This window comes from Myotis nattereri (genome assembly GCF_964212035.1).
Source record: "Myotis nattereri genome assembly, chromosome: 3".
In the NCBI taxonomy this organism is placed as follows: Eukaryota; Metazoa; Chordata; class Mammalia; order Chiroptera; family Vespertilionidae; genus Myotis; species Myotis nattereri.
The window spans coordinates 21,913,871-21,937,426 of NC_138077.1; the positions used below are offsets into that span (position 1 = coordinate 21,913,871).

The window sequence follows — 23,556 nt, forward strand, 5'->3', positions numbered from 1 at the left end:
TTAGGTTTCCGAAGAAAGCATTAGGGGCCATCAGAGACTCCTCCACATTCTGACATCCCAGCTCTATCCAATCCATCAGTGTCCTGTCCATTTCACTGGTTCAGTATTTTTCCTGCACTTTCATTTCCCTCTGTCTCTCAGCTACTACATTGGTGTAGGTCCTCAACACCTTTTAAGAACCTCCCAGATCATCTCCCTGCTATAATATCCAATATCCCTTTCTCTATACCACTATCAAAATGATTTCTCTCTTCTTAAAACCTTTTAATGGTGCTTCGCTATCTTAAAGACAAAGTTCAAGATCCTTAGCATGGAACCAAGAAGCCCTTTATGCCATGGGCCTGCAGGGAAGCCAGCATCATCCTGCACCATTCCCCAGAAGGCCCCATATGTTCCAATCCGAGGTCAGGAGTTGCTGTTTTGAAAATGGACCATGTTCCCTCTCTCTCCTTTGCCTTTGCAAGGTGGTTCCCTCTACTGACCATTTGCTCTGTGTCTGCCAGCAACACTCTGAATAGTTCCTTAAGGCAAGCTCATTATTTGACAACTCTGGGAAACAGGGAGGGAGCCCACGCTGAGTACAAAGTTAATTGCTGTGGTGCCTTCTCCTGTGTTCTCCCAAACCTCCATCAAGGTACTTGCCATAGAGCATTTCAGTGTTTGTTGTAAACATCTGTCTCTTCCACTACACTGTACGTTCCTTGAGTGGAGGAGTTGAGTCTTTATTTTTGTCTTTCCAGGCCAAGCATGGTACCTGTTGCTTGGTAGCTGCTCCATAAATTGTTACGGCATAAAGGAGTTTAATCTTTTTTCATTGCTTCTGAAAACTTTCAGGTAGCCCTTAGAACAGCGGTTCTCAACCTGTGGGTCGCGACCCCTTTGGCGGTCGAACGACCCTTTCACAGGGGTTGCCTAAGACCATCCTGCACATCAGATATTTACATTACGATTCATAACAGTAGCAACATCACAGTTATGAAGTAGCAACGAAAATAATTTTATGGTTGGGTCACAACATGAGGAGCTATATTTAAAGGGCCAGAAGGTTGAGAACCACTGCCTTAGAAGGTCTTTTGTCTTGCTCACCCTGAGTACTTTCATCTAATTCCACATGTTCAGTGACCATCTGTATATCCATAAAGGCCAACTTTTGACCTCCAGAACTCCATGTCCCACTTGTCATAACTTCTGTGTCTCACAATACCTCAAAGTTTATATGTTAAAAGTGAATCGTTTCCTTCCTCCATTGGCCTCTTTTCTACTTCCCGTCCTAGTGAGTTAGCAGTGGTCAAGGATTAATTAAGGGTATCGACTACTTGTAATTTTTCTCTGGGTTTCTATGCTAAATCACACAGTTAGTAAGTTTCTAGGAAAAATTGATCCTTTATGTATAGTCCAAGTTTGCTTTTGTATTAGTGATCTACTGCTACATAACAAATCAGCACACACTTGGCAACTTAAAAAAGCACATATTTATTATCTCGAAGTTTCTGTGGTTCAGGAGTCCAAGCAGGGCTCAGCTGGGTCCTCTGCCCAGGGTTTGCAAAGCTGCGGTCAAGGTGCAGTCAAGGTGGCTGGGCTCTTACACGAGGCTGGGGATCCTCTTCCAGGCTCACTGGTTGCTGGCAAAGTTCATTTCCTTGAAGCTGCAGGACTCATAGCAGCTTGCTTATTCCAGGCCAGTGAGAGAGAGCCTCTGACTTGCTTTTAAAGGGCTCATCTGATTAGGTCAGGCTCACCCAGGATCATATCCTTTGGATGACCTCAAGGTCAGCCGATTAAGGACCTTCATCATATCTGCAAAATCTCTTTACCCTTGCCATAGAATGTCACATAATCAGGAGAGAGACCAGTCTATCTCTTCTGCCATATTCCATTAGTTAGAAGCAAGTTGCAGGTTCTACCACACTCAAGGGGAGAAGGTTATACTGGGTGTGGGCCATTGGGAGTTATCCCAGAATTCTGCTTCCTACAGCTTAATTCTTTAAAAAAAACATATGGTTAATGGCAAAACCCAAAATCTCAAGTGTAAATGGGAGTGGCACAGAATTTGGGGCTGGAGAAAATGGTTTCCTAGGCTTATCCTAGCTTACACCAATGTCCTGAAGTTAATGCAAATGCCATTAGGATGTAAGATGTGCTAGGAATCCTGCCGCTTTTGGGTACTGCTTCGGAGGAAAAACTGTTCCACTGGTATTTAGTAACAAACACATGACTCGGCGAATTTATCTTTTTTTCTTGACATTGGCAGTGATAATGCAATGCCATTGTACACAGTCAGTGTGAGGTCGGCTTGCGAGTCCCTACAGATATGTGGTCACCTCTCGACTTTCTCTCTCTTTTGCTTGGGCAACTGCCACATTGATGCACTGGAGCCACTCTTCTGCGTTCTTCTCATCCTTGGCCTTGAAAACATAGGTTTTATTGTCTGTGAAGATTTCAAAAGCCCGAGGGAGAGAGCGGTCCCTGCGTTTTCTGGCCACAACCTTCACGCTCTGTACTTTGCTGAGTTCTATTGGTGAGTCATCAGGATCGTCTTTCTGAAATGCACATGGGAAGTAAAACACATGAGCTGGCTCCCAGAACATGGAAAGATCTCTGGCTACTGGAGGACTTTCCAAGAGGATCAGAATCCTTTCACTTCCTATGGCTCAAGGGCTTTGTTATTTGGGGCACCATTGCCTCAAAGCAGGGGTCCTCAAACTACGGCCCGTGGGCCACATGCAAATACAAACATTGTATTTGTTCCCGTTTTGTTTTTTTACTTCAAAATAAGATATGTGCTGTGTGCAGAGGAATTTGTTCATAGTTTTTTTTTAAAACTATAGTCTGGCCCTCCAACGATCTGAGGTACAGTGAACTGGCCCCCTGTTTAAAAAGTTTGAGGACCCCTGCCTCAAAGGGTCATTAGAACAAGAAAGGAGTGAACAATTGGCCCTTTGTTATCGTATCATAAATTGGCACAAGTTAGCTAATTTCTAGAAATTCTACCTTGGGATTGGGGAAAATGTTTAATTCATATTTCTTTGATTTTATGTCATTTTCTATTAATATTAAAACTTCATTAATAGAGCAAAACATAACAGTACAATTTGGAGTACCATTAACTCAGAATTTAAGATAATTTGGGAAGCATGGAATTTAATTTTACTTTGTGCTATATCTGAGGAAGAGATATTCATAGAATAAAAAGGGTTTCAGTGTTTAAGTAGATCAAACTAGTTCAGTTTTTGAACTCTGTGGAACGTTGAAAGCGTCATTTGTCTGCTAGCATGAATAGTTTTAAGGGGTCAGATACTTGTTTAAAGCAATTTCAGGTCTTTAACTCCATTTTGTCTCCTGGAGAATGTACCTGTGGTTGAGGATCTTGTCAATTCCCCTTTCCCACCTCTCCTGTACAGTCACCCTTCTTCCACTTTGCAATGAAAAGATACCCTTCTCACTCATCCTAAACTTTCCATGGTGTATTATGCAACTTGGAAAAATCTCAAGAGCATCATACAAATTTTAAAAAGCAATACAGAATATTAATGTCAGGGAAGCATCCTTTAAACAAAGCAACAATAATCCCCATTGTTGATTAGGTGATGTATTTCCAATAGCATTTCACTTTTTTATGTTTAATAACTAGTAATATAATAATACATTTGGTATTATACTTACGGCTTTTCATAAATGATATAATTTTTTTAAAAGAGAAAAATATAAAACCTTGGTATTTAGAGACTGATGGTCACAAGAAATTAAAATTAAATTTCAATTTATATACATAGTTTTATTGCAATGAAAAATGATAGGGTCATTACAGTGAAATGCTGTGGGAGAGGTAGAACAAAAATATGATTTCAAGGAAAAGTGACACAATGTAAACATTTTTATTAAAGAAGAACTAATTTATGTAATTTTTAAATGGTTAGTGTTAGGTGTCAAATTGCTATGGTATTTTATTTCAGTGGTTTCATTTAAAGAAAATATGTGATATTTTTATTTTAAAATGAAAATGCTTATAATTCAACAGAAATTACAGTTTGTGAAACTGTTTAAACTTATGATTAAAGTGTTGATGCACCTTAAAATACTATAGGTAATATAGATCTTTCCAAATTCTTTTAGGGGCTATATAGGATAAACTTGGAAAATATCTGCACTAGACAATATTTGTCAGCTTACTGTGGTTTACAGTATCTGAGCATAATAAAATTGTATTTCTTTGAGTTAGCCTACAGTACAGAGACTGATAAATGAAAGAACTGATAAAAAAAAAGATGTTATCATAGTTATTTCAATAAGGACAGTGAATTAACCAAGATAGAAATGGCCAGGAAGTTAAAGGACACCATTGCCTAGCTGGTTGGCAGAGATCTTAACAATAGAAAGTAACACTATAATCTTTTAGTTTAAAATGCACATTTTTTTCTCATTTACAAGAAAGGGCCTTTACGATGTGGCTAGACTGCTGACCACTGCTAGGTTACTGTGTCCCTGGGGATGAAGGAGATTTTGCTGTGGTCCTTATACTATTTCCCAATATTTGAGCCATATGTTTTGTCAGGTTTCTGGAATGTTAAACCATTATTTTCCGATAAAGATGTCAAACAAGTTAGCCAACTATAAAATAGCTCTTTCTCTAAACTTTATTAAAAAGCTCTGAATCAAGAAGGATAAAGGTCATTATTTGAGTTCAGGAAAAACACTCTTATGCACGACTCTGCTTTGACTCAAGAGATCTGATAAATCACTACATTTTAACTTCTATTCCTGCCTTTTTATATGAAAACAGGAAATTCAGATGGCCATTTTTAACACTTTAAATGTGAGCCTATACTAAAAAAAAATATAATGTTTCTTTAAACAGCCAATAACTGTCTAAATCAGCGGTTCTCAACCTGTGGGTCGCGAGCCCTTTGGGGGTTGAACGACCCTTTCACAGGGGTCGCCTAAGACCATCGGAAAACACATATATAATTACATATTGTTTTTGTGATTAATCACTATGCTTTAATTATGTTCAATTTGTAACAATGAAATTGGGGGTCACCACAACATGAGGACCTGTCTTAAAGGGTTGCGGCATTAGGAAGGTTAAGAACCACTGGATTGAGCACACACTATACTTCCCTTTTAAAAAGATCTTCAGCCACAAAAAAATCCATCTGTATATTTTATAATACATACAAATGAAGAAAGTAACATGAGTTCAGAATAGGTGTCATCAAAGCCTTTTTTTTTTTTTTTACTCAAAAAGTTAACATGAGGTTTTATAGATTGAAAAAGCACTGGCCAGAATCTGTGAAATTCAGCTACACCATATTTGATTCTCTTGGGTAATAAATAAATTTTATAATGAGCACTCTAAAAATATAGTGCGTATGTTCTCAGTGCATTGTATTTTTAAGTAATTTAAGACCTTTCATTAATTAATTCAGATGCAGTTTGCTTTGCCACTGGAACTCTGTTTAAGTGTATAGGGAAGCAGGGCTAAGTACTCACTTAAGAACATGTTTGGTGTCATGCTGCCCAAGCCTGACTCCAGTTTCACCCTCTTTACCTTACTGGCTCTGTCTCTGGTCAAGCCAACCATCTCTTTGAGCCTTGTTTCCCCTTCTGTGAAATGGCAATAATAAAAGTGCTGACTTCAAAGATTGTTTGAGGCAATCCAGTGTTGCATGTGAGCTCTGATGAGCTGCTATTATTATTATTATTATTATTATTATTATTATTATTATTTTTCAGTGTAGCCAAGAAGTAGGTCAAGATTTTATTTCCCTGATCCTGATTGAGTAGAGTTGAAGGATAATAAATCTGATTTGAAAAGAAGGGGAAAACTTTACATTGTTAATAGGTTTCCCCCTGAAAATTCAGAATACAGATATTTACTCAGCATCCTTGTTCAGATGGAAAATTCTATTAAATGAATATTTATTGATTCTTTTAGAATCCCATTTTATTCATTCACTGAATGAAAGATAACATTTTTTTTCTAATCAAATTAAACTTTGGTGATTTCAAAAGTAATTTAAAATAGACCAGCCTTTTTTTCTTCCTCCCTGTCTATGGTTCCCCTTCCTTCAGTCCCCACCTCTAAATAAAACCTGTAACTATAAAAGAAATCAGTCAATATGATGAGCCATAAATGTACGTAGGTGATCTGCAGGGAAACAAAAGGCATGGTGTTCCAGTCAAGAGCAGTTTATCTTCTAAAAACTTAAGTCAACAAAAAACAGCTCCCCACCAAAACTGGTTTGGCTCAGTGGATAGAGCGTCGGCCTGCGGACTGAAAGGTCCCAGGTTCGATTCCGGTCAAGGGCATGTACCTGGGTTGCGGGCATATCCCCAGTAGGAGATGTGCAGGAGGCAGCGGATCGATGTTTCTCTTTCATCGATGTTTCTAACTCTCTATCTCTCTCCCTTCCTCTCTGTAAAAAATCAATAAAATATATTTAAAAAAACAAACAAACAAACAGCTCCCATAATAAAATGAAGAGGGACAGTGAACCAACTAACATAGAAATGAACAGAATGGGCAGTGAAAGGAACATGGTAATAAAATAATACTGTAAAATTGTAACACAGAGAAGGAAAAAAAATACTGATATTTAACCCAAGACAAAATGCCTACCTAGCTGTTTGGTGGAAATCAAGACTTTAAAAATGCAGGTGGAATAAACAGCAGAGGAACTTACAGACTTTCCTTTTTGAAACAGAAGTTGGTTTCCAGCCAGTGTGAAGTAACGGGTTTTCCACCTTTTGATGAACTTCCATCTGACTTGCTTCTCTTTAAGTTTCCCTTCTATGAGAGGCTGGCCGTCTTGATTTACAACTGTTGAAGGTAACAGACTGATCAAGCCATTTATTTTCCATTAGTTATTTGGCAAGTGATCAAAAGTCAGAATTGTCCAGGGAACCAGAACCCAGTAAAGCATATTTGGAAAGTGGGCTGATAAATTATGAATTTGGTTAACCTTTCTCCCTTTGTCCCTGAAAGGATGCACAGTTTAGATGATGGGAAAGTGTTGAAAGACCTCATAGAGATTTTCAAAAGAAATATGGTTCACAAAAAGAGCATCTGGTTAGCAGTTTCTAAGGTTGATCCAGATAGCCAGCTTTCTGTGCTTCGTAATACTTTGTTTCATGATATTCTGTTCACATGAACCGCTGAGAAATATAACTTCATAAATAATCACAAAACACATACATTTAGCTATTTGGCAGCAAAAGTCAACACACTACTCCAAAAAGACATGTTTTCCTAAAAGCCGTAGCAGCTGCAAAGGCAAATTTACCCAGTTCTTTTGAACAGGATATTTCCACCCTCTGGAACCCACATACTCTCTCTTCACCCGCCACACTCCCATCTTTGCCTGGTTAACAACCAATAATGCATTTTTCAACTCCAATGTTGCTTCCTTTGGTAGACCTTCCTAAAACCCAGACCAGAGTGGCTTTGCATGTTATATGTTCCCAGAGCATCTGGCATGATTCTTTTATAGCAGGCATCATCATCTGTAGATGGTTAGTGGTGTTTATCTAATGCAGTGGTTCTCAACCTTCCTAATGTCGCGGCCCTTTAATACAGTTCCTCATGTTGTGGTGACCCCAACCATAAAATTATTTTCGTTCCTGCTTCATAACTGTAATTTTGCTACTGTTATGAATCGTGATGTAAATATCTGATATGCAGGATGTATTTTCATTGTTACAAATTGAACATAATTAAAGCATAGTGAGTAATCACAAAAACAATATGTAATTATATATGTGTTTTCCAATGGTCTTAGGCGACCCCTGTGAAAGGGTCATTCGACCCCCAAAGGGGTAGCGACCCACAGGTTGAGAACCACTGATCTAATGAATGTCTTTTTCCCCCATCCAACTGAAAGCTCCCTGAGGGCAGTGTCCCTGCTTTCATCACTGTTGCATCACCAGGCTTTTAACACAGTGCCTGGCAAATAACAGGAAGTCTATAAATATGTGTTGACTGAACAGATTAATTAGAGTCGAAGTACAGTGTTTATCATTACATTATTATTACACATAATCATAGAATTATGTGTTACCATGTCAGAAGGTTAGATGTTGAATGGAGGAATTTAATTTCTTTTAATAATTACATTAAATTCACTTCTTAAATTTATATAAAAGCATCTAATTTCTGGGGTGTATGACAAAATTTACTTCTGTCGATTTATGTTCAATTTTCACAGCAATTTGAAAGGAATGACATATTTTCTATCACTTGAAAATTTGGACAATGCTTGTTTGACTGTATCTTTCCTACCCTACCATTTCCCTTTTCTAATTTAGATCAAATAAGTATCTCAGAGGAAGATTTGTTCATCTTGACTGCATTTTCAAAGTAAGAATAATGAAGTATGTAGCTTTCACAAACAAAGTTCTAATGAGGCTAGTTTGGCATTGTTCCTTGTCTGAAAAGTATTCAATTAGATGTCTCATTGTCAATCCCAAATTAAGGCTATAAATGGAAAATACATATCAAATATATATATGATAAAAATAGAATAGAGAGTGATTGACTTGGGGTTGGTGCACATGCGTTTAAGTCATCAGAAAAGAGCTTGGACATTCCAGGTGACACTTGATCTGAGACATCAGTGTTGAGAAGCGTCTCCCATCCTCTGAGAAACTTCACGGTGGTTAGTATTGTGCATAACAGAGCCCAGGAAAGCAGGAACCCAGGAAGTATTGACAATCACATCAAGAAAATGATTTATGGATGCAAGGATAGTACAATATCCACAAATCAATAAACATGATATATCACATAAACAAATTGAGAGATAAAAATCACATAATCATATCCATTGATGCAGAAAGAGCATTTGACAAAATCCAACACCCTTTCTTGATAAGAACTCTCAGCAAAGTGGGAATAGAAGGATCATACCTCAACATAATAAAAGCCTTATATAACAAACCTACAGCCAACATCATACTCAATGGGCAAAAACTAAAACCATTTTCCCCAAGAACAGGAACAAGACAGGGCTGCCCACTTTCACCACTCCTGTTTGACATAGCACTGGAAGTGCTAGCTATAGTGATCAGACAAGAAGAAGAAATAAAAGGCATCCAAATTGGAAAAGAAGTAAAACTGTCATTATTCATAGATGACATGATATTGTACATAGAAAACCCTATGTTTTTTGATTCCATCAAAAAACAACTAGACTTAATAAATGAATTTGCCAATGTAGCAGGATACAAAATTAACACCCAGAAATTTATGGCTTTCTTATACACCAATAATGAGCTCACAGAAAGAGAAACTTAAAAAACAATCCCATTTACCACTGCAACAAAAAAAATTAAGATGCCTAGGAATAAACTTAACTAAGGAGGTAAAAGACCTGCACTCAGAAAACTACAAGACACTGAAAAAAGAGATAGAGGAAGACATAAACAAATGGAAGAATATACCATGTTCATGGATTGGTAGAAGCAACATCACTAAAATGTCTATACTACCCAAAGTAATCTATAGATTCAGTGCAATCCCCATTAAAATACCAATGGCATATTTCACAGACGTAGAACACACTCTCCAAAAATTCATCTGGAATAAAAAAGACCCTGAATAGCAGCAGCAACCCCGAGAAAGAAGAAAAAAGTTGGGGGGATCATAATACCAGATATCAAGCTATATTACAAAGCCACTGTTCTCAAAACTGGCTGGTACTGGCACAAGAACAGACATATAGACCAATGGAATAGAATAGAGAACCCAGAAATTGTTCCAAACCACTATGCTCAGTTAATATTTGACAAAGGAGGCAAGAGCATACAATGGAGTCAAGACAGTCTCTTCAATAAATGATTTTGGGAAAATTGGACAGATACATGAAAAAAAGAAAAAGAAAAATGAAACTAGACCACCAACTTACACCATGCACAAAAATAAACTCAAAATGGATAAAGGACTTAAACGTAAGATGGGAAACCATAAAAATCTTAGAAGAATCACAGGCAGCAAAATATCAGACATATGTCGTAGCAATATTTTTACTGGTACAGCTCCTAGGACAATGGAAACTAAGGAGAAAATAAACAAATGGGACTACATCAAAATAAAAAGTTTCTGGGATGGGGGTAACATGGGGATAAAGACACATATTTAATAACTTAATCAATAAGTAAAAATAAAAATAAAAAATAAATAAAAAGTCAAAAAAGAACCTAGCTAGTGTTAAAGTACTCAAAAAAAAAAAAAAAAGTTTCTGCACAGCAAAATAACCATCAACAAAACAACAAGAAAGCCCACTGCATGGGAGAACATATTTGCCAATGTTATCTCCAATAAGGGTTTAATTTCCAAAATTTATACAGAATTCATAAATCTTAACAAAAGGAAGATAAACAATCAATCAAACAATGGGCAAAGGACTTAAATAAACACTTTTTGAAAGTGGACATACAGCAGGCTGAGAGACATATGAAAACATGCTCAAAATAACTAATCATCTGAGAGATGCAAATACTAGTAAAAATGACAATGAGGTACCATCTCACACCTATCAGAATGGCTATCACCAACAAATCAACAAACAACAAGTGCTGGAGAGGATGTGGAGAAACCCTCCTTCACTGCTGGTGGGAATGCAGACTGGTGCAGCCACTTTGGAAAACAGTATGGAGTTTCCTCAAAAAATTGTAAATGGAACTTCCATTTGACCCAGTAATCCCACTTCTAGGAATATATCCTGAGAAATCAGATATATTTTACCCAATCAGAAAGGATATATGCACTCCTATGTTCATAGCAGCACACTTTACAATATCTAAGATTTGGAAACAGCCTAAGTGCCCATCAGCAGGTGAGTGGGTTAAAAAACAGTGGTACATCTACACAATGGAATACTATGCTGCTGTAAAAAAGAACTCTTATCTTGCAACAGCATGGATGGACCTGTGGAGCATTATGCTAAGTGAAATAAGCCAGTCAGAGAAAGATAAATAACACATGATCTCACTTATTTGTGGGATATAATGAACAACATAAACTGATGAACAAAATAGAGCCCGAGTCATACAAGTATCAAATAGACCATCCAACCTAAGAGGGAAGACAGGGTGAGGATGGGTAAGAGATCAACCAAAGGACTTGTATGCCTGCATATGAGCATAACCAATGGACACAGACACTAGCGGGGTGAAGGCATGTGCTGGGGGCGGGCTGGGGGGGGGGGCAGGTGGGAGTGGGGGTGGGGAGAAGTCAATGGGAGAAAAAGCAGACTTATATAATACTTTAAACAATTAGAATTAAAGAAAAAATGATTTATGTTCTGCTTTGTTTTATTAGTATTTGCATCATCTGAATTAGACCATTCTTGAAGTTAGTAATATTCTTTGCAAATTTAAATTTTCCATAAGCAAGGAGCTTCCTTTGTGCAGCCTATCTGCAGTTACTTCTGGTCCTACTTCAGGTAAAGTCACCTCAGGTGGAGCACTTAGGACACAGCCCTTCTCCAGGTGCTATGCTTTCCCAAGAGCAGGAGCTGCCTCACACAGTGTCCGCCTGGGCTGTGTGTTCAATGAGTGTTTCCTCACAGGGTGCTGTTGAGGCAGAATGAAGGGCACAGTGGCCTTTCTGGGAAGAGGAAGGAAAGGTCCAAGAGCAGATCCAAGAGGAGAAAAACAGGAAACAACAAACCAGCAATAAAAAAACTCAAACCAAAATAGCTTAAATTAAAAATCAATCTATCTATCTATCATCTATCTATCTATCTATCTATCTATCTATCTATCTATCTTTTATTGATTTGAGAGAGAAAGGGAGAGGGAGAGAGAGATAGAAACATCCATGATGAGAGAGAATCATTGATTGGCTGCCTCCCGCATGCTCCACACTGGGGATCCAGCCGGAAATCCAGGAATGTGCCCTTGACTGGAATCCAACCTGGGACCCTTCAGTCCATAGGCCGATGCTCTATCCACTGAGCAAAACTGGATAGGGCTAGATTTTTAAAAAAATTTAACACCATTTCCATGCTTTCAAACTAGAAAAAAAATTTGCTAACTTAATTATAATATTCAAGGGTTTTAAAAGAAAATTTCAGAAGAGTTAGATTTGAGTCTTCTCAACTACAGTTTTCTGATCAACAATGAAGACATAATAATAGCTCTCTCCCGCTTAACAAGAATGTTGAGAGATCGAAGTCAAAACAAAGACATTTATGTGAGGACACTAGGTAGGTGGCAGAGCACTCCCCCCACCCCCTGTCACTACTTTCATTAAAGACTTTACTTCACAATTTGTAATCACACTGCTTTCTTCCACGGTTTTCATGGAAAGATGATTTAAGGCAATGTCATTTACTAACAGGACATTTTTCCTGTCTTAGTTTTCCATATTTACTCAAAGAAGCATTTGAGATAACCATGAGACCTGAGCTGATTTGAAACCATGATTGATTTAGGTAATATTTAGGCACATAGGAGATTAGCTACAAGTATTTCTCCTCAAGGTAGGCCCAAATGTTTCACTTGAGGAGTATGTGTCAACAGTTTGTGAGGAGCACTTGGCAAAGTAGTTGAAGGAGTTGTTTGAGACAAGGTAAGGGTGGGTCATCATGCCCACATACCCGCTTGGCCATAATGACAGCGAAGCACTCAAGACAAAGCAATAGTCTTCCTTGAGAACAAAGGAAGAAGGACTATAGAGAAATGCTGCTAAGCAAAGACTTAAAAGTCTGTGGAAAGGGTTTTAGGAACTCTCACATAGCTACATGTGAGGGCTCTAATTTAGGCATCAGAGTTAGCTTTAGATACTTCTGTAAAAGCCAGGTTATTTGTAGCTGTAGGATTAACTTAAAAATATTTCAAGAGGCAAAAAAAGAAAAGACTTAAAATTTTTTCCAGCTGCTATCTCATGTCTTATGTTTTTCAATTTGTCTAGCATATGCATGACTGACCATGTGTCATTTTAATAGGTCTGTTGCCCATAGCAGTCCTTTGTAAGCAATGATTCTCATATGATATTACAGTCTCTTCATGCCTAAAACATGGAACTAATTCTTTCTAAGGATGATCATATTTCATTTGAAAAATACGATGTAGAATGAGACTTTGAGGGAATGAGTATGTGTTTAAAACTACCTTGTTTGCAGGTAATGCATACAGGATATTTAAATATTTTCTCACTTGTCAATTAGCACATTCTTCCATTCAAAGCACCACAATTTGGCTAAGACATTCTCTACCAAGCTGGATCGGTTCCTTTCCTTAATTATCAGTTGGCTGAAAGAACTATGGAATATTAAACTGAATTCTTTAGTGCTATTGGACCTCAAGCTGTTATCATGTTTCTCAACATAAAAGTCTTTCAGAATGCTAATGCACATGTTTATACAGTACTTGTATTTCTTTTGTGCACCAAGTGTTGAAAATATTTATGTTGATAAAAGATGAATTTTGAAGGTGTTAATCTTACTCAACATGAAGTTGGTGAATAAGAATGAAATAATATCAAACAGATACCTTAAAGCTCAGAAACCCCACTGTAGGAGGAATAAAGCAATAAAGAATAGGCATCTATTTATCTCTCAACCACCCAATCATCTTATGCATACTTTTGGGCACAGATAAGCTGTAAGGCACTGTGTTTGGATCTGAGGGGTAATAAAGCCCAGCTTAGCGGGAGCTTGAATTTATCATCTTGTGGAGATAAAGTATTTTACAAATTCTCCAGCTTAATATAGAGTCTGGTGAATGCCACTGGAGAAGTAAAAGCCAAGCATTATAGCACTTGGAGAAAGGAAATTCTACTTCTAGCTGTGAGGAGGTAACATGAGAGCCAGGCCCCTGCTGAAGAAGGGAGAAAGCATATTCTAGAAAGAGCGCAGAAAAGGACTGAGGTAACAAGAGGGATATGTGAGGGAAAGCACATGAAAAAGAACAAAAACACCTAAAGAAGCTGGAAGAACGAATGAACTCACAAGTAAGTCATAAAGCAGTTGTGTTGGGGCACAGTGATGCGCTGAAGGCTGAGGATATGAGGGTGATTCATAATTCCTAGATGCAAGATCCAGGAAGAGACTGGCTATCAAATGGCCATGGGGAGGTCATACTGGGCTTTATTTTAAAGTTCTTCTGAAGCCCCATGAGGGAGGACCTTGCTTTTTCAAGGATGGAGGGGCCCAAGGCCTGTGAAGGTCCAGTCAGCACAGCTACTAGATGGTATCAGCTATGCTCCATGCAGGATCCTGGCAGGAGATAGATGGCACCTCAGGTTGGTAAATATGGCGAGTTAATAAAGGGACTATTTGCATAGATGTGGGAAATATATAGGAAAAGCACCATGCTACTCTGGGCCCAGAAACTATGAGGAGGCATAATAAACAATCATTTGCCTGAGAAGGAAAAGGGAGAGGACAATTAGCGCCCAGAGGCAGACCTGGGTGGAGGGTGCTGCCTGACAGGAGCTGTGGCCATGGGTGGAGGACACAGTCAACCTGCAGCGACCAAGCAGAGAGGAAGCTGGGCCTCATGCTTCTCCTTCTCTCTCTTTTCTATTTTTAAAATTATTATTATTTTTTAATCCTCCCCCCAGGACATGCTTTTATTTTATTCATTTATTTAAAATATGTTTTTATTGATTTTAGAGCGAGAGGAAGGCAGAGGGAGAGAGAAACATCGATTAGGTGCCTCTTGCAGCCCCACAACCTGAGATCGAGCCCACCACCCAGGCGTATACCCTGCCCAGGAATTGAACCAGTGATCTTTCGGTTCATGGGCCAATGCTCAACCAACTGAGCCACTCCAGCCAGGCTTTTCTCTCTTATCTTTTGCTGGTATCCCAAAAGCCAGAGATAAGGGGGACTGGAACAAACAGGAGAGGCATGTATTCTAAACTAGGGTGTAGGAAGCAGGAAAACCTCCTGGGACCAATGTTGACTGAGCTGAACTATGAGGGACAAAGAGCAGTTTTGCACATAAAGGAAGGAAGGGTATTCTTGTGTGTGTGTGTGGGGGGGGGGGGAAATCATATGCAAAGGGTCAATGCTGAGAGAGGGGGCATCAAATGTATTTTAGGAATTATCACTCATTCTATGTGATGGAATTTGGTGGGACTTGAGAGCAAGGGATGAGGAGTGAGAATCAGGAGACCAATCCTCATGATCATTGGACATCATGCGAAGTGGAACCTAAAACTTTGTAATGTAGCGTAATGAAAGATAATAACGTCTGTAGTTATACACGGAGTATAAGAATTCAACAATTCTGCGTTGAGAATGTTTTTCACTGTACCTGTGGTTCTCCCTTTTCCTCCAGATTTCCTGCTTGTTCTTATGACAGAAGATGGTGACCCCCACATAACTACTATTCACATTGCACACTGACTTCCAGACTCAGAAATTACTTCTACTGTATATTTCCCAGCGTATGCAACTTGTTCTACCTTGTTCTAAGATTGCTTGCAATTCTGACTGTCTTTATCCAACTATAATTTATTGAAATATGGTTTGTTTTAATTCATGTTTAGTCCTTATTACAATAGATCATATAGGGCTGAACCAAAAACATTTTTCTGGTAGAGGCCTGTAGTTTTAGTTCAGTTGAAGTCCAGAGCCTGCCACCTAACAGCTGACTGGTCTTGTGCAAGTTATTTAACTGCACTGAGCTTTAGCCTCCTCCTCTCTAGAGCTGCCATGGTTAACAGCAGGGCCACCATGAACGGCTGTGCAGGCTGTTCACTGCTGTAGAGCACACAGCCAAGGTGGTGAGTTGGGGCTGAAGTTCAGCCTGAATTTTGCAGTTGAAGCCATGTAACCCCAGTGGACTTCACCCACCATCATTAAAGTCACATAAAAGCACCATAAAGGTGCTACTATAATCATGATCATGAGCATTATCAACATGAACACTTAGATTTTAAAAACACCATATCCTCGTGATTCTTGGATAAAACCCATCTCTCCCTCCAATCTAGAATGTAAGGGAACATAATGAAAGCCTTAGGCATAGTGAGAGAATTCAGCATGAGACAAGAACCCTTTCAAGGTTCAAGGACTTCAGGCTTTGAACTTAAGGTGTGACAGGCAATTCAAGGTCCTCAAAAGGCGATAAGCTCTTGTTTTTGAGTAATTGGTCCTTTTATTCACCAAGACTTCCATTTTCAAGCCAACCCAATAATGGATTGGGCTGCGTTGAGAATGTTTTTCACTCTACCTGTGGTTCTCCCTTTTCCTCCAGATTTCCTGCTTGTTCTTATGACAGTAGATGGTGACCCCCACATAACTACTATTCACATTGCACACTGACTTCCAGACTCAGAAATTACTTCTACTGTATATTTCCCAGCCTATGCAACTTTGGCTTGAAAGTATTGCATTGTGCATGAATACCCCATAATTGACCTTGTCATGAATCTAATTTATGATATTTGAATTCTTAAATACTCTTTACTGACAAAGATACCTTCAGAAGAAGACATATTCTGAAAGAAAAGTTATAAATATCAAATACGTAATTTTTAAATAAAAATTGAGGGAAAATATGTCTTAACATCCCCCCTCCCCCCCCCCCCCGCCCCGCCCCTGAAATCCCTGCTTCTGGGACTTACAACTCCTATATAGTCTGTGGGGAATTTCTTTGTATGTATTGAGAGTCTCAAATTTACTTTAATTTCCTTCCATGGTTTTACTGATTTGTGTGTGAGTGTGCCAGTTGTAATAAAGCCAACTGTGATTGCAGAGAATATGCTTAAAGAGGGATAGAAGCAATATTAAATGAGGAGGTCATGGGAGCCACATTTAGCAGACTGAGCGTCTGTGGTTTTTGAAATCACTAAGGATCGTAGTGAATGGCATGTTTGTTATGAATATCCAGGCAGTGTTTTAGCGTGCCATACCTTGTCAGTAGTGAATAAATGAGGAAGCATAGATTTTGTAACATCCTACAAGATGCTGTGGGTCCAAAATGCTACAGACAAACTCAATTTGAAAGCAGACCTTTGAGGGCACTTTTACATGTGATTGAATGTCTTCCTTTCTCGATCATTTCATGCCCATCAAAATGTAATATGCTTTCTTGGCTTCTCTATCAATCACTGAAATATTGATCTAAAAAGCCCCAGGACTACTATTTTGTAAGTCTGTAGAGCAATCGTTTCAAACTCTGTTCTGAGGGCCACCTACATTGGAATTAACTGCTGGCTTATTAAAAGGCACATTCCAAGGCACCACTCCAAACCTCCTGAATCACAATTTTTGGATATGGTGAGGGATCCACCCTTCTTAACAAGATCCCCAGGCAATTATACTGGAACTTAGGAACTTCTAGGATATGATGGAAGCCTCATGATAAATCACAGTAATTGATCATATAATATATAAAATAGTAAAACTGCAAAACCAATGGTGGTAATAAAATTGTTGCCCTAGTGGGTTTTGCTCAGTGGATAGAGCCTCAGCCTGTGGGCTAAGTGGTCCAGGGTTCAATTCCCATCAAGGGATATGCCCGGGGTTGTGGGCTCGATCCTTTGTAGGGGGCATGCAGGAGGCAGCCGATCAGTGACTCTCTCAACATTGATGTTTCTATCTCTTTCTCCCTCTCCCTTCCTCTCTGAAATCAATAAAAATATATTTAAAAAATATTTGCAAAAATTGTTATGGCCTTTGCATGAAATTAAAAAATGAGGTAGTAGAACAAGATCATACACATATTCTTGGCTTAAGTCAACAGAGTTACAGGGGGAAAAATGCTCAGAATCAATGTTTGTGGGATTTGGCTTATTTACTGTGTCATCAGTGAAACAAAAATTCTAAAGTCACTTGCCAAGAAAGTAACCTTTTTAGTTTCAGTAGTTCTGAGAAGTAATCTTGGCCACCTCTGTGCTTTTATGAGAAGATGTAAAAGAAGATTGGCACACACTTACCAAGTAATGACTGACAGGGACCCATCAGAAAAGAGCAGGAATGGTGGAAATGAATGGAAATAATTGTTCAATCTTAGAATCGACCTTTGAATAAGAAAAGGCTGCACACACATTTCCCATGTTGGTCCCATGTTGTCGTCCCATTGATAGGATCTCATGGATGGGGATTATGGGCAACATCTGGCTTTAGGATTTTAGAAAGTTTAAAATGTTGAGTGCTTTCCCACATTGCCTGTGCATTATATAGTTTTCCTTACATGGCAAAACACAGATCGGACATACTGGCACCAGGTCTGTGATAAGGAGGGTCATTTTGTTTGGGTTGTACAAGTTGAGAATATCTTAGCCATTTTCCCACCTGCCTGTGCATTCTAAGGCATTGTCTATCTATAATGTTTTTATGGAATTATTTAACACAAGTTCTATCTGTTGTGGTTGTGGCCTCAAACCATTTTGGCAATAAATAGAAGTTTTACAATGTCTGCACTGGAAAGTTTATGTATGACATATACACCATCACACTCTGTGTGTATTTGATTATATGCATACACCCACAATACCTTACTCTCCGTGAAATAAAATGATGTTATAATATCTTTGAAAATAACTTATTTAAGAAGATATTGTTTATATGAAGGGTACATTTGACACACAAAGTACACCGGAAATGTCATCATATGAATATGATTTTTTTTATCTTGAAATGTATTACTGTGAATTCATAAATTTATATTTTGTTACCATTTGCATAAGAAAAATTTTCCTAAAAAATTTCTGAGAAGATACAAATTTTGGATATTCACTTATTTGGTAAATATTTATTGTGCCAGGGATTGAGAATGGATGGATGAGGGGAGCTTCCCTCATAGAACTTAGTATTTATTGGAGGAAATACATATTCATCAAACACTCACACGTTAAAAAGAAAAAGATGGCAGCTGTAATAAGTGTGATGAGCAAAAGTCCTAGGTGCTTTGAGGATCTAGGTATTCATTAGGGAGGTACCAGAGGGCGCCCCATGGCAGTGAATTTGAGTTGTAATGGGAAGGCTAAAATCTATGTTCATGAATGAGGCAAGGATGGGAGAATGAGCACTCTGGGCAGAAAAACAGCCCATACAAAGCCTGATGTCAGGAAGAAGTGGGGTGTGTATGGGAAATGGAATGAAGGTCCTTCCCACCAGAGCAGAGAGGAACAGCGCATGGGGTAAGTTGAGGCTTGGAAAGACCATTGCATTTGAGGCTGTGAGGGGCATGTTATGGAGTTTGGTCATCAAAATAAGAGCTGTGGAGAGTTATTGTAAGGTTTTGGGTAGGGGCTGGCACCATCAGCTTCTTGCTTTAAAGAAATCATTCTGTCTGAGTGTGGGAGGGAGACCAATAGGGTCCAGATTAGCTCAGTTAGGAGGCTATTGCCTTTATTTTAGGTAAGAGGTGATGGCCTCTTGCTCTAGGGCAGTGCTTCTCAACCTTGGCTGCACATTAGAATCACCTGGGAATCTTTTAAAATCCTGATTTCTGGGCCTCAGCCTCCGGAAATTCTTTTTTTTGTTGTTGTTGTTGTTGTTGTTATGGGGTGAGGCCACAACATTAGTAACAAAGAAACAGAATTTCTGGAGGATGAGGCCCAGAAATCAGGATTTTAAAAAGATTCCCAGGTGATTCCAATGGGCAGCCAAGGTTGAGAACCACTGCTCTAGGGTGTTAGAGAGAAGCAGACAGAGTTGAAAGAAATTAAGAAATGCACGATATTGGGTGATGGATTGGAAGGGAGTGAGGGAGAGAACAGTGGGTTGCTGGCTGGTGCAACAGAATAAGTGATGTTGTGTTTACTGAGATAGGAAATTCTGGGAGAAAACCAAGTGGTTTTTAGGACAAGGTTGAGACAACCATAAGCTTTAATTTAATGAGCCAAGTTTGAGGTGCCTTTGAAGCAGTTGCGTAGGCCGTGGTAGATGTACATCTAGAGTTCAAGGGAGGCCTGGACTGCATATGCACATTTGGGAGTTGTCTCATCGAAGTGGTTAGTAAGCTGCAGAATCTGCAGGATTGACTGGGGATAGCGTGTACAGTGAGGAGGAGGGAGATGCTTTAACAGTGAATAGCTGGAGAGAGGAAGGCAGGCCTGGAAAGGAGGCTGAGAAGTGTCTACAGAGTCGGAGGGAGAGCAGAGGAGTGTGTCACAGAAGTTCAAGGAAGAAAATGTTTGAAGAAGGAGGAAATGGTCAACAGAGTTGAATGCTGCAACAAGGCAAGCAACACAAGGACTGAAACATATACAGTGCATGGGTGACTTGCAGGACTTTAATGGCCGTAGAGATAATGGCTCAGCAGCCAGACAGAGAGGGGTTGAGTTGGGAGGAGAAGGAGGCAAGGGTGTGCAGAGATTGAGCATTGGCAACTCATTTGGCTTTAATGAGGAGGTGAGAGAGAGGCAGCAGGTGAAGAGAAAGGAGAGAGTAAGCCAGTGAGTGTGTTTAAAGCCAAAGGGAGGATTCAGTTGGTATGGAGAATTGATTAGAGAGAGAGAAATGATAATCAATACAATAGAGTTTCTGAGAAAGTGGGAAGATTTAACAGAGGGAGTAATGCCCAGAGAAGTATAAACCATGGGAAGAGGAGGAAAGGAAGAAGATTCCAGGATCACAACTTATCTCCGTTGAGAAATGTGTTTTTGTTTTGGCATAAAATAACTCAAAGTATCTTTAAACAACAGGCGGAGGTTTTACATAATCAATACATATTCAGGAGTCACTAGCAGTATGTAGATGTAGAAATGTCCTACACAAGCACTGAGCTGGTTTTGGTGCTCTAACAACACTTAGCATATACAACAATTTCTGACATGTGGTAGGAGGGAAGGCATTCTAACACAAACCCAGCCACTGCATAAATCCAAAATGGGTTTTCTTTTGTCACCTTTAAAGTTCCATGAACATTGACACTGAAATTAAACAGAAAAGTTCCAGGTGAATGGACTTACAAGGCAATTTGTGTCCTACAGTTGGGTTGGGTCCTCAGAGGTCACTTAGCCTATTGTTACATTGGCTTCTGGAATGGAAGGTCACCTAGCTCACCTTGAAGGTGTCCAGCAAAGGATAGCCACAGATCTCCTTACAAAGGCTTTTCTTATTCTGATGTAATTTTGAAACCATGTCTACTTGCCATGAATATAACAGCACGCTCTTACAGCACAAATGTTAGACATCAAGTTCTAAAGAGGAATCATGATAGCAGGTTGTCTGAAAAAAAATCCTTTCATTTTCCTTTATAACCTAAGAAGACCTCCTATTGACCATTACATGCAGAATCTAAACATCTAATGACTCAGAGAGCAATCACACTGGGGAGTGCTCAGATTTGTGGAGGAAGACACAAGTGCCAAAAGGGAGCCGTCTTGCAGTTGTTTTTTGCAGGGCGTAAGAGCACAGGCATCCCACATGTCTCAAGGAACATAGTGAAAGTTATGACCTAGTTATCCCTCGTTCTTTTGAAAAATGTGCCTGAAAGAAAGCCAGACGTGTTCCAGGACGGCCAGCTGACTAACTCCTACTGTTAACATGCACCAGCAATTCCAGGACAGGAGGTGACTGAGAAGCAGATTTGCTTGGTTTTCCAGAAATAGGAGCTGTTCTGTTAAATCTACTTGCTCAATCTCCATCCTCCTGTTCGTGTGGCGTAAAGGGATTGGCAAGAAACACTACCAGGCAAGTCCCCCAGGACTCTTAAGTTATTTCAGTAATTTTCTAATCTACTCAGGACTTTTATAAACTGATTATCAGAAACTGAATCAGCAATTGGAGAGTTTGGACATAGTTTCTAATGTAACCATTTCCCGCATGTAATCATGACTCACACATTTGTGCACAAAGTCCCTGCTCTTCTTTAAGCAGAATAAGTTGGCGGGGAGGAAGCTCACTCGTTGGTCTTTCCATGATAAGAAATTTGAATAATCATTCTTGGAATTTCCAATATTCCATGTCCTTAACTTGGATTTGGTCTAGAGATGGAAGTTTCAGGTTGATGAATTAACCTAGATTTTAAAATTCTAGTTCTGCTTAGTAGCTGTGTTACCTTGGGAAAATTACTTAATGATGAAAAAATAAGAAAAAAATGCATGTAAAGTTTAGCACAGTTAGCATGATAAATGCCAACAATTACAGACACTTTTGGACCTTAACACTACTCTAGCATTCAGTTTCCTCTGACTTTACCTGCATCTAATTGGATAAAAACATATTTTATTGACTAGCAGGTATTAAACAGAGATATTTCTGTGTGTTGGTGGTAGAATTGGTGGAGTGATGAGATTTTTACCTGAAGAGGGGAATGTACTTAAGTGACCATGTAAGCTAGCTGATTGGCTGGCAATTTCTGGAGTCCCATAGTTCCATCTCCACACTATTAAGAACTATTTATATTTCATTATGTCTAATTGAACTTCTAATTGCCTTGTGTGTGTGTTCCTCATTTATGGAAATGCTGCAAATATTTTTTTTTCAATACTAGAACAATACATCGTTGACAACAGTTACTGTATCATTTGTCAGTACCTTAAAAAACAAACCCAAATCCAGTTTCTTCAGCCTTTTGTCTTAGACTCCAATCCTGCTTCTCTAGACCCTCCTTCCTGAGGCTGACTGAAAACCAGAGGAGTAACAGGACTCGGCACAGAATGTCCAGCACTAGACCGAAAGGGAAGTGGACCCTTTGTGTTACATGAGGTGACTTCTCTCAAGGAGGAAACAAACTCCAACCTCCATTGACCAGATTCCAGATGTACTGGGTGTGGAATAGTGATGTATTTGACATACTTAACACATAATTACAATCTTGAAACATCAGACTTTAATATTCAAGGCTTTGGCTTTGCCATTTCTAAATATTCATTCATTCTTTCATTCACTTACTCAACAAGTACTTATTGCGTGCTAAAAATATACTAGGAAGAATGCTAGATTTTTCTATCTGTGTCTTCTAGTCCTAACTGGATTATGTCTCCATTTGGAGCAAAGATATTGTACTTATTCATTATTCAACATGTGGCCTGTAGGAGGGATTCAACCAACTCAATAAACGTGCATTACATAAATGAAAAATGAGATGCAACTACTATGCCAGACATACATAACAAATTACAAAACATGTATTCCTATGTCTTGATCATCTTTAAACTTACAATTATAGCAGGATATGAATGCAAATATTATATCCATGAATAATATATGTACCATCAGTATTTTGTTAGACCTTTCACTTAGATTAAATATATAATTTATATGCTTATGTAAAAATAAGATAAGATCAACAACCATGTAAAATTTTCAGGAATTCAAGAGCTTTTGGTGAAAATTGAGTTTAAAATAGGACTTCTCTCCGACGCAAACCCCCTTTCATGTAGCAAAAGGAAATGAGCAAAGAAATCCAAGCACACTGAAGTTCTCAGGGCCAAACATTTTGATTCAATATGTTCTGCTATAAAATATTGGCCTTGTTTGAATTTTTATTGCTATATGTTCTCAGTCTATATTTAACTGTGAGAAACACAAATAAGAAAGAATGTGCAAAATAGTTCTTTTCAAGTGCATGGCAGTGAATTTGAGAAAACATATATTAAAGGAACACTTTGTATTTTTAACTTTCTACCCCTTTCCCAAGGCCTCC

General features: G+C 38.8%; 1 protein-coding gene across 1 annotated transcript in view; it reads right to left on the bottom strand.

The window, feature by feature from the left end:
• Nucleotides 1-1,452: 1,452 nt before the first annotated feature.
• Nucleotides 1,453-23,556, bottom strand: part of VEPH1 (ventricular zone expressed PH domain containing 1) — a 213,508-nt gene continuing 191,404 nt past the window's right edge. Inside the window, exons 13-14 of the mRNA XM_081086676.1 lie at nt 6,684-6,820; nt 1,453-2,540 (exon numbers count right to left, since the gene is read on the bottom strand). Of these exons, the coding sequence (XP_080942802.1) occupies nt 2,304-2,540; nt 6,684-6,820 (374 nt within the window). The 3' untranslated portion in view covers nt 1,453-2,303. The remainder of the gene's footprint in view (nt 2,541-6,683; nt 6,821-23,556) is intronic.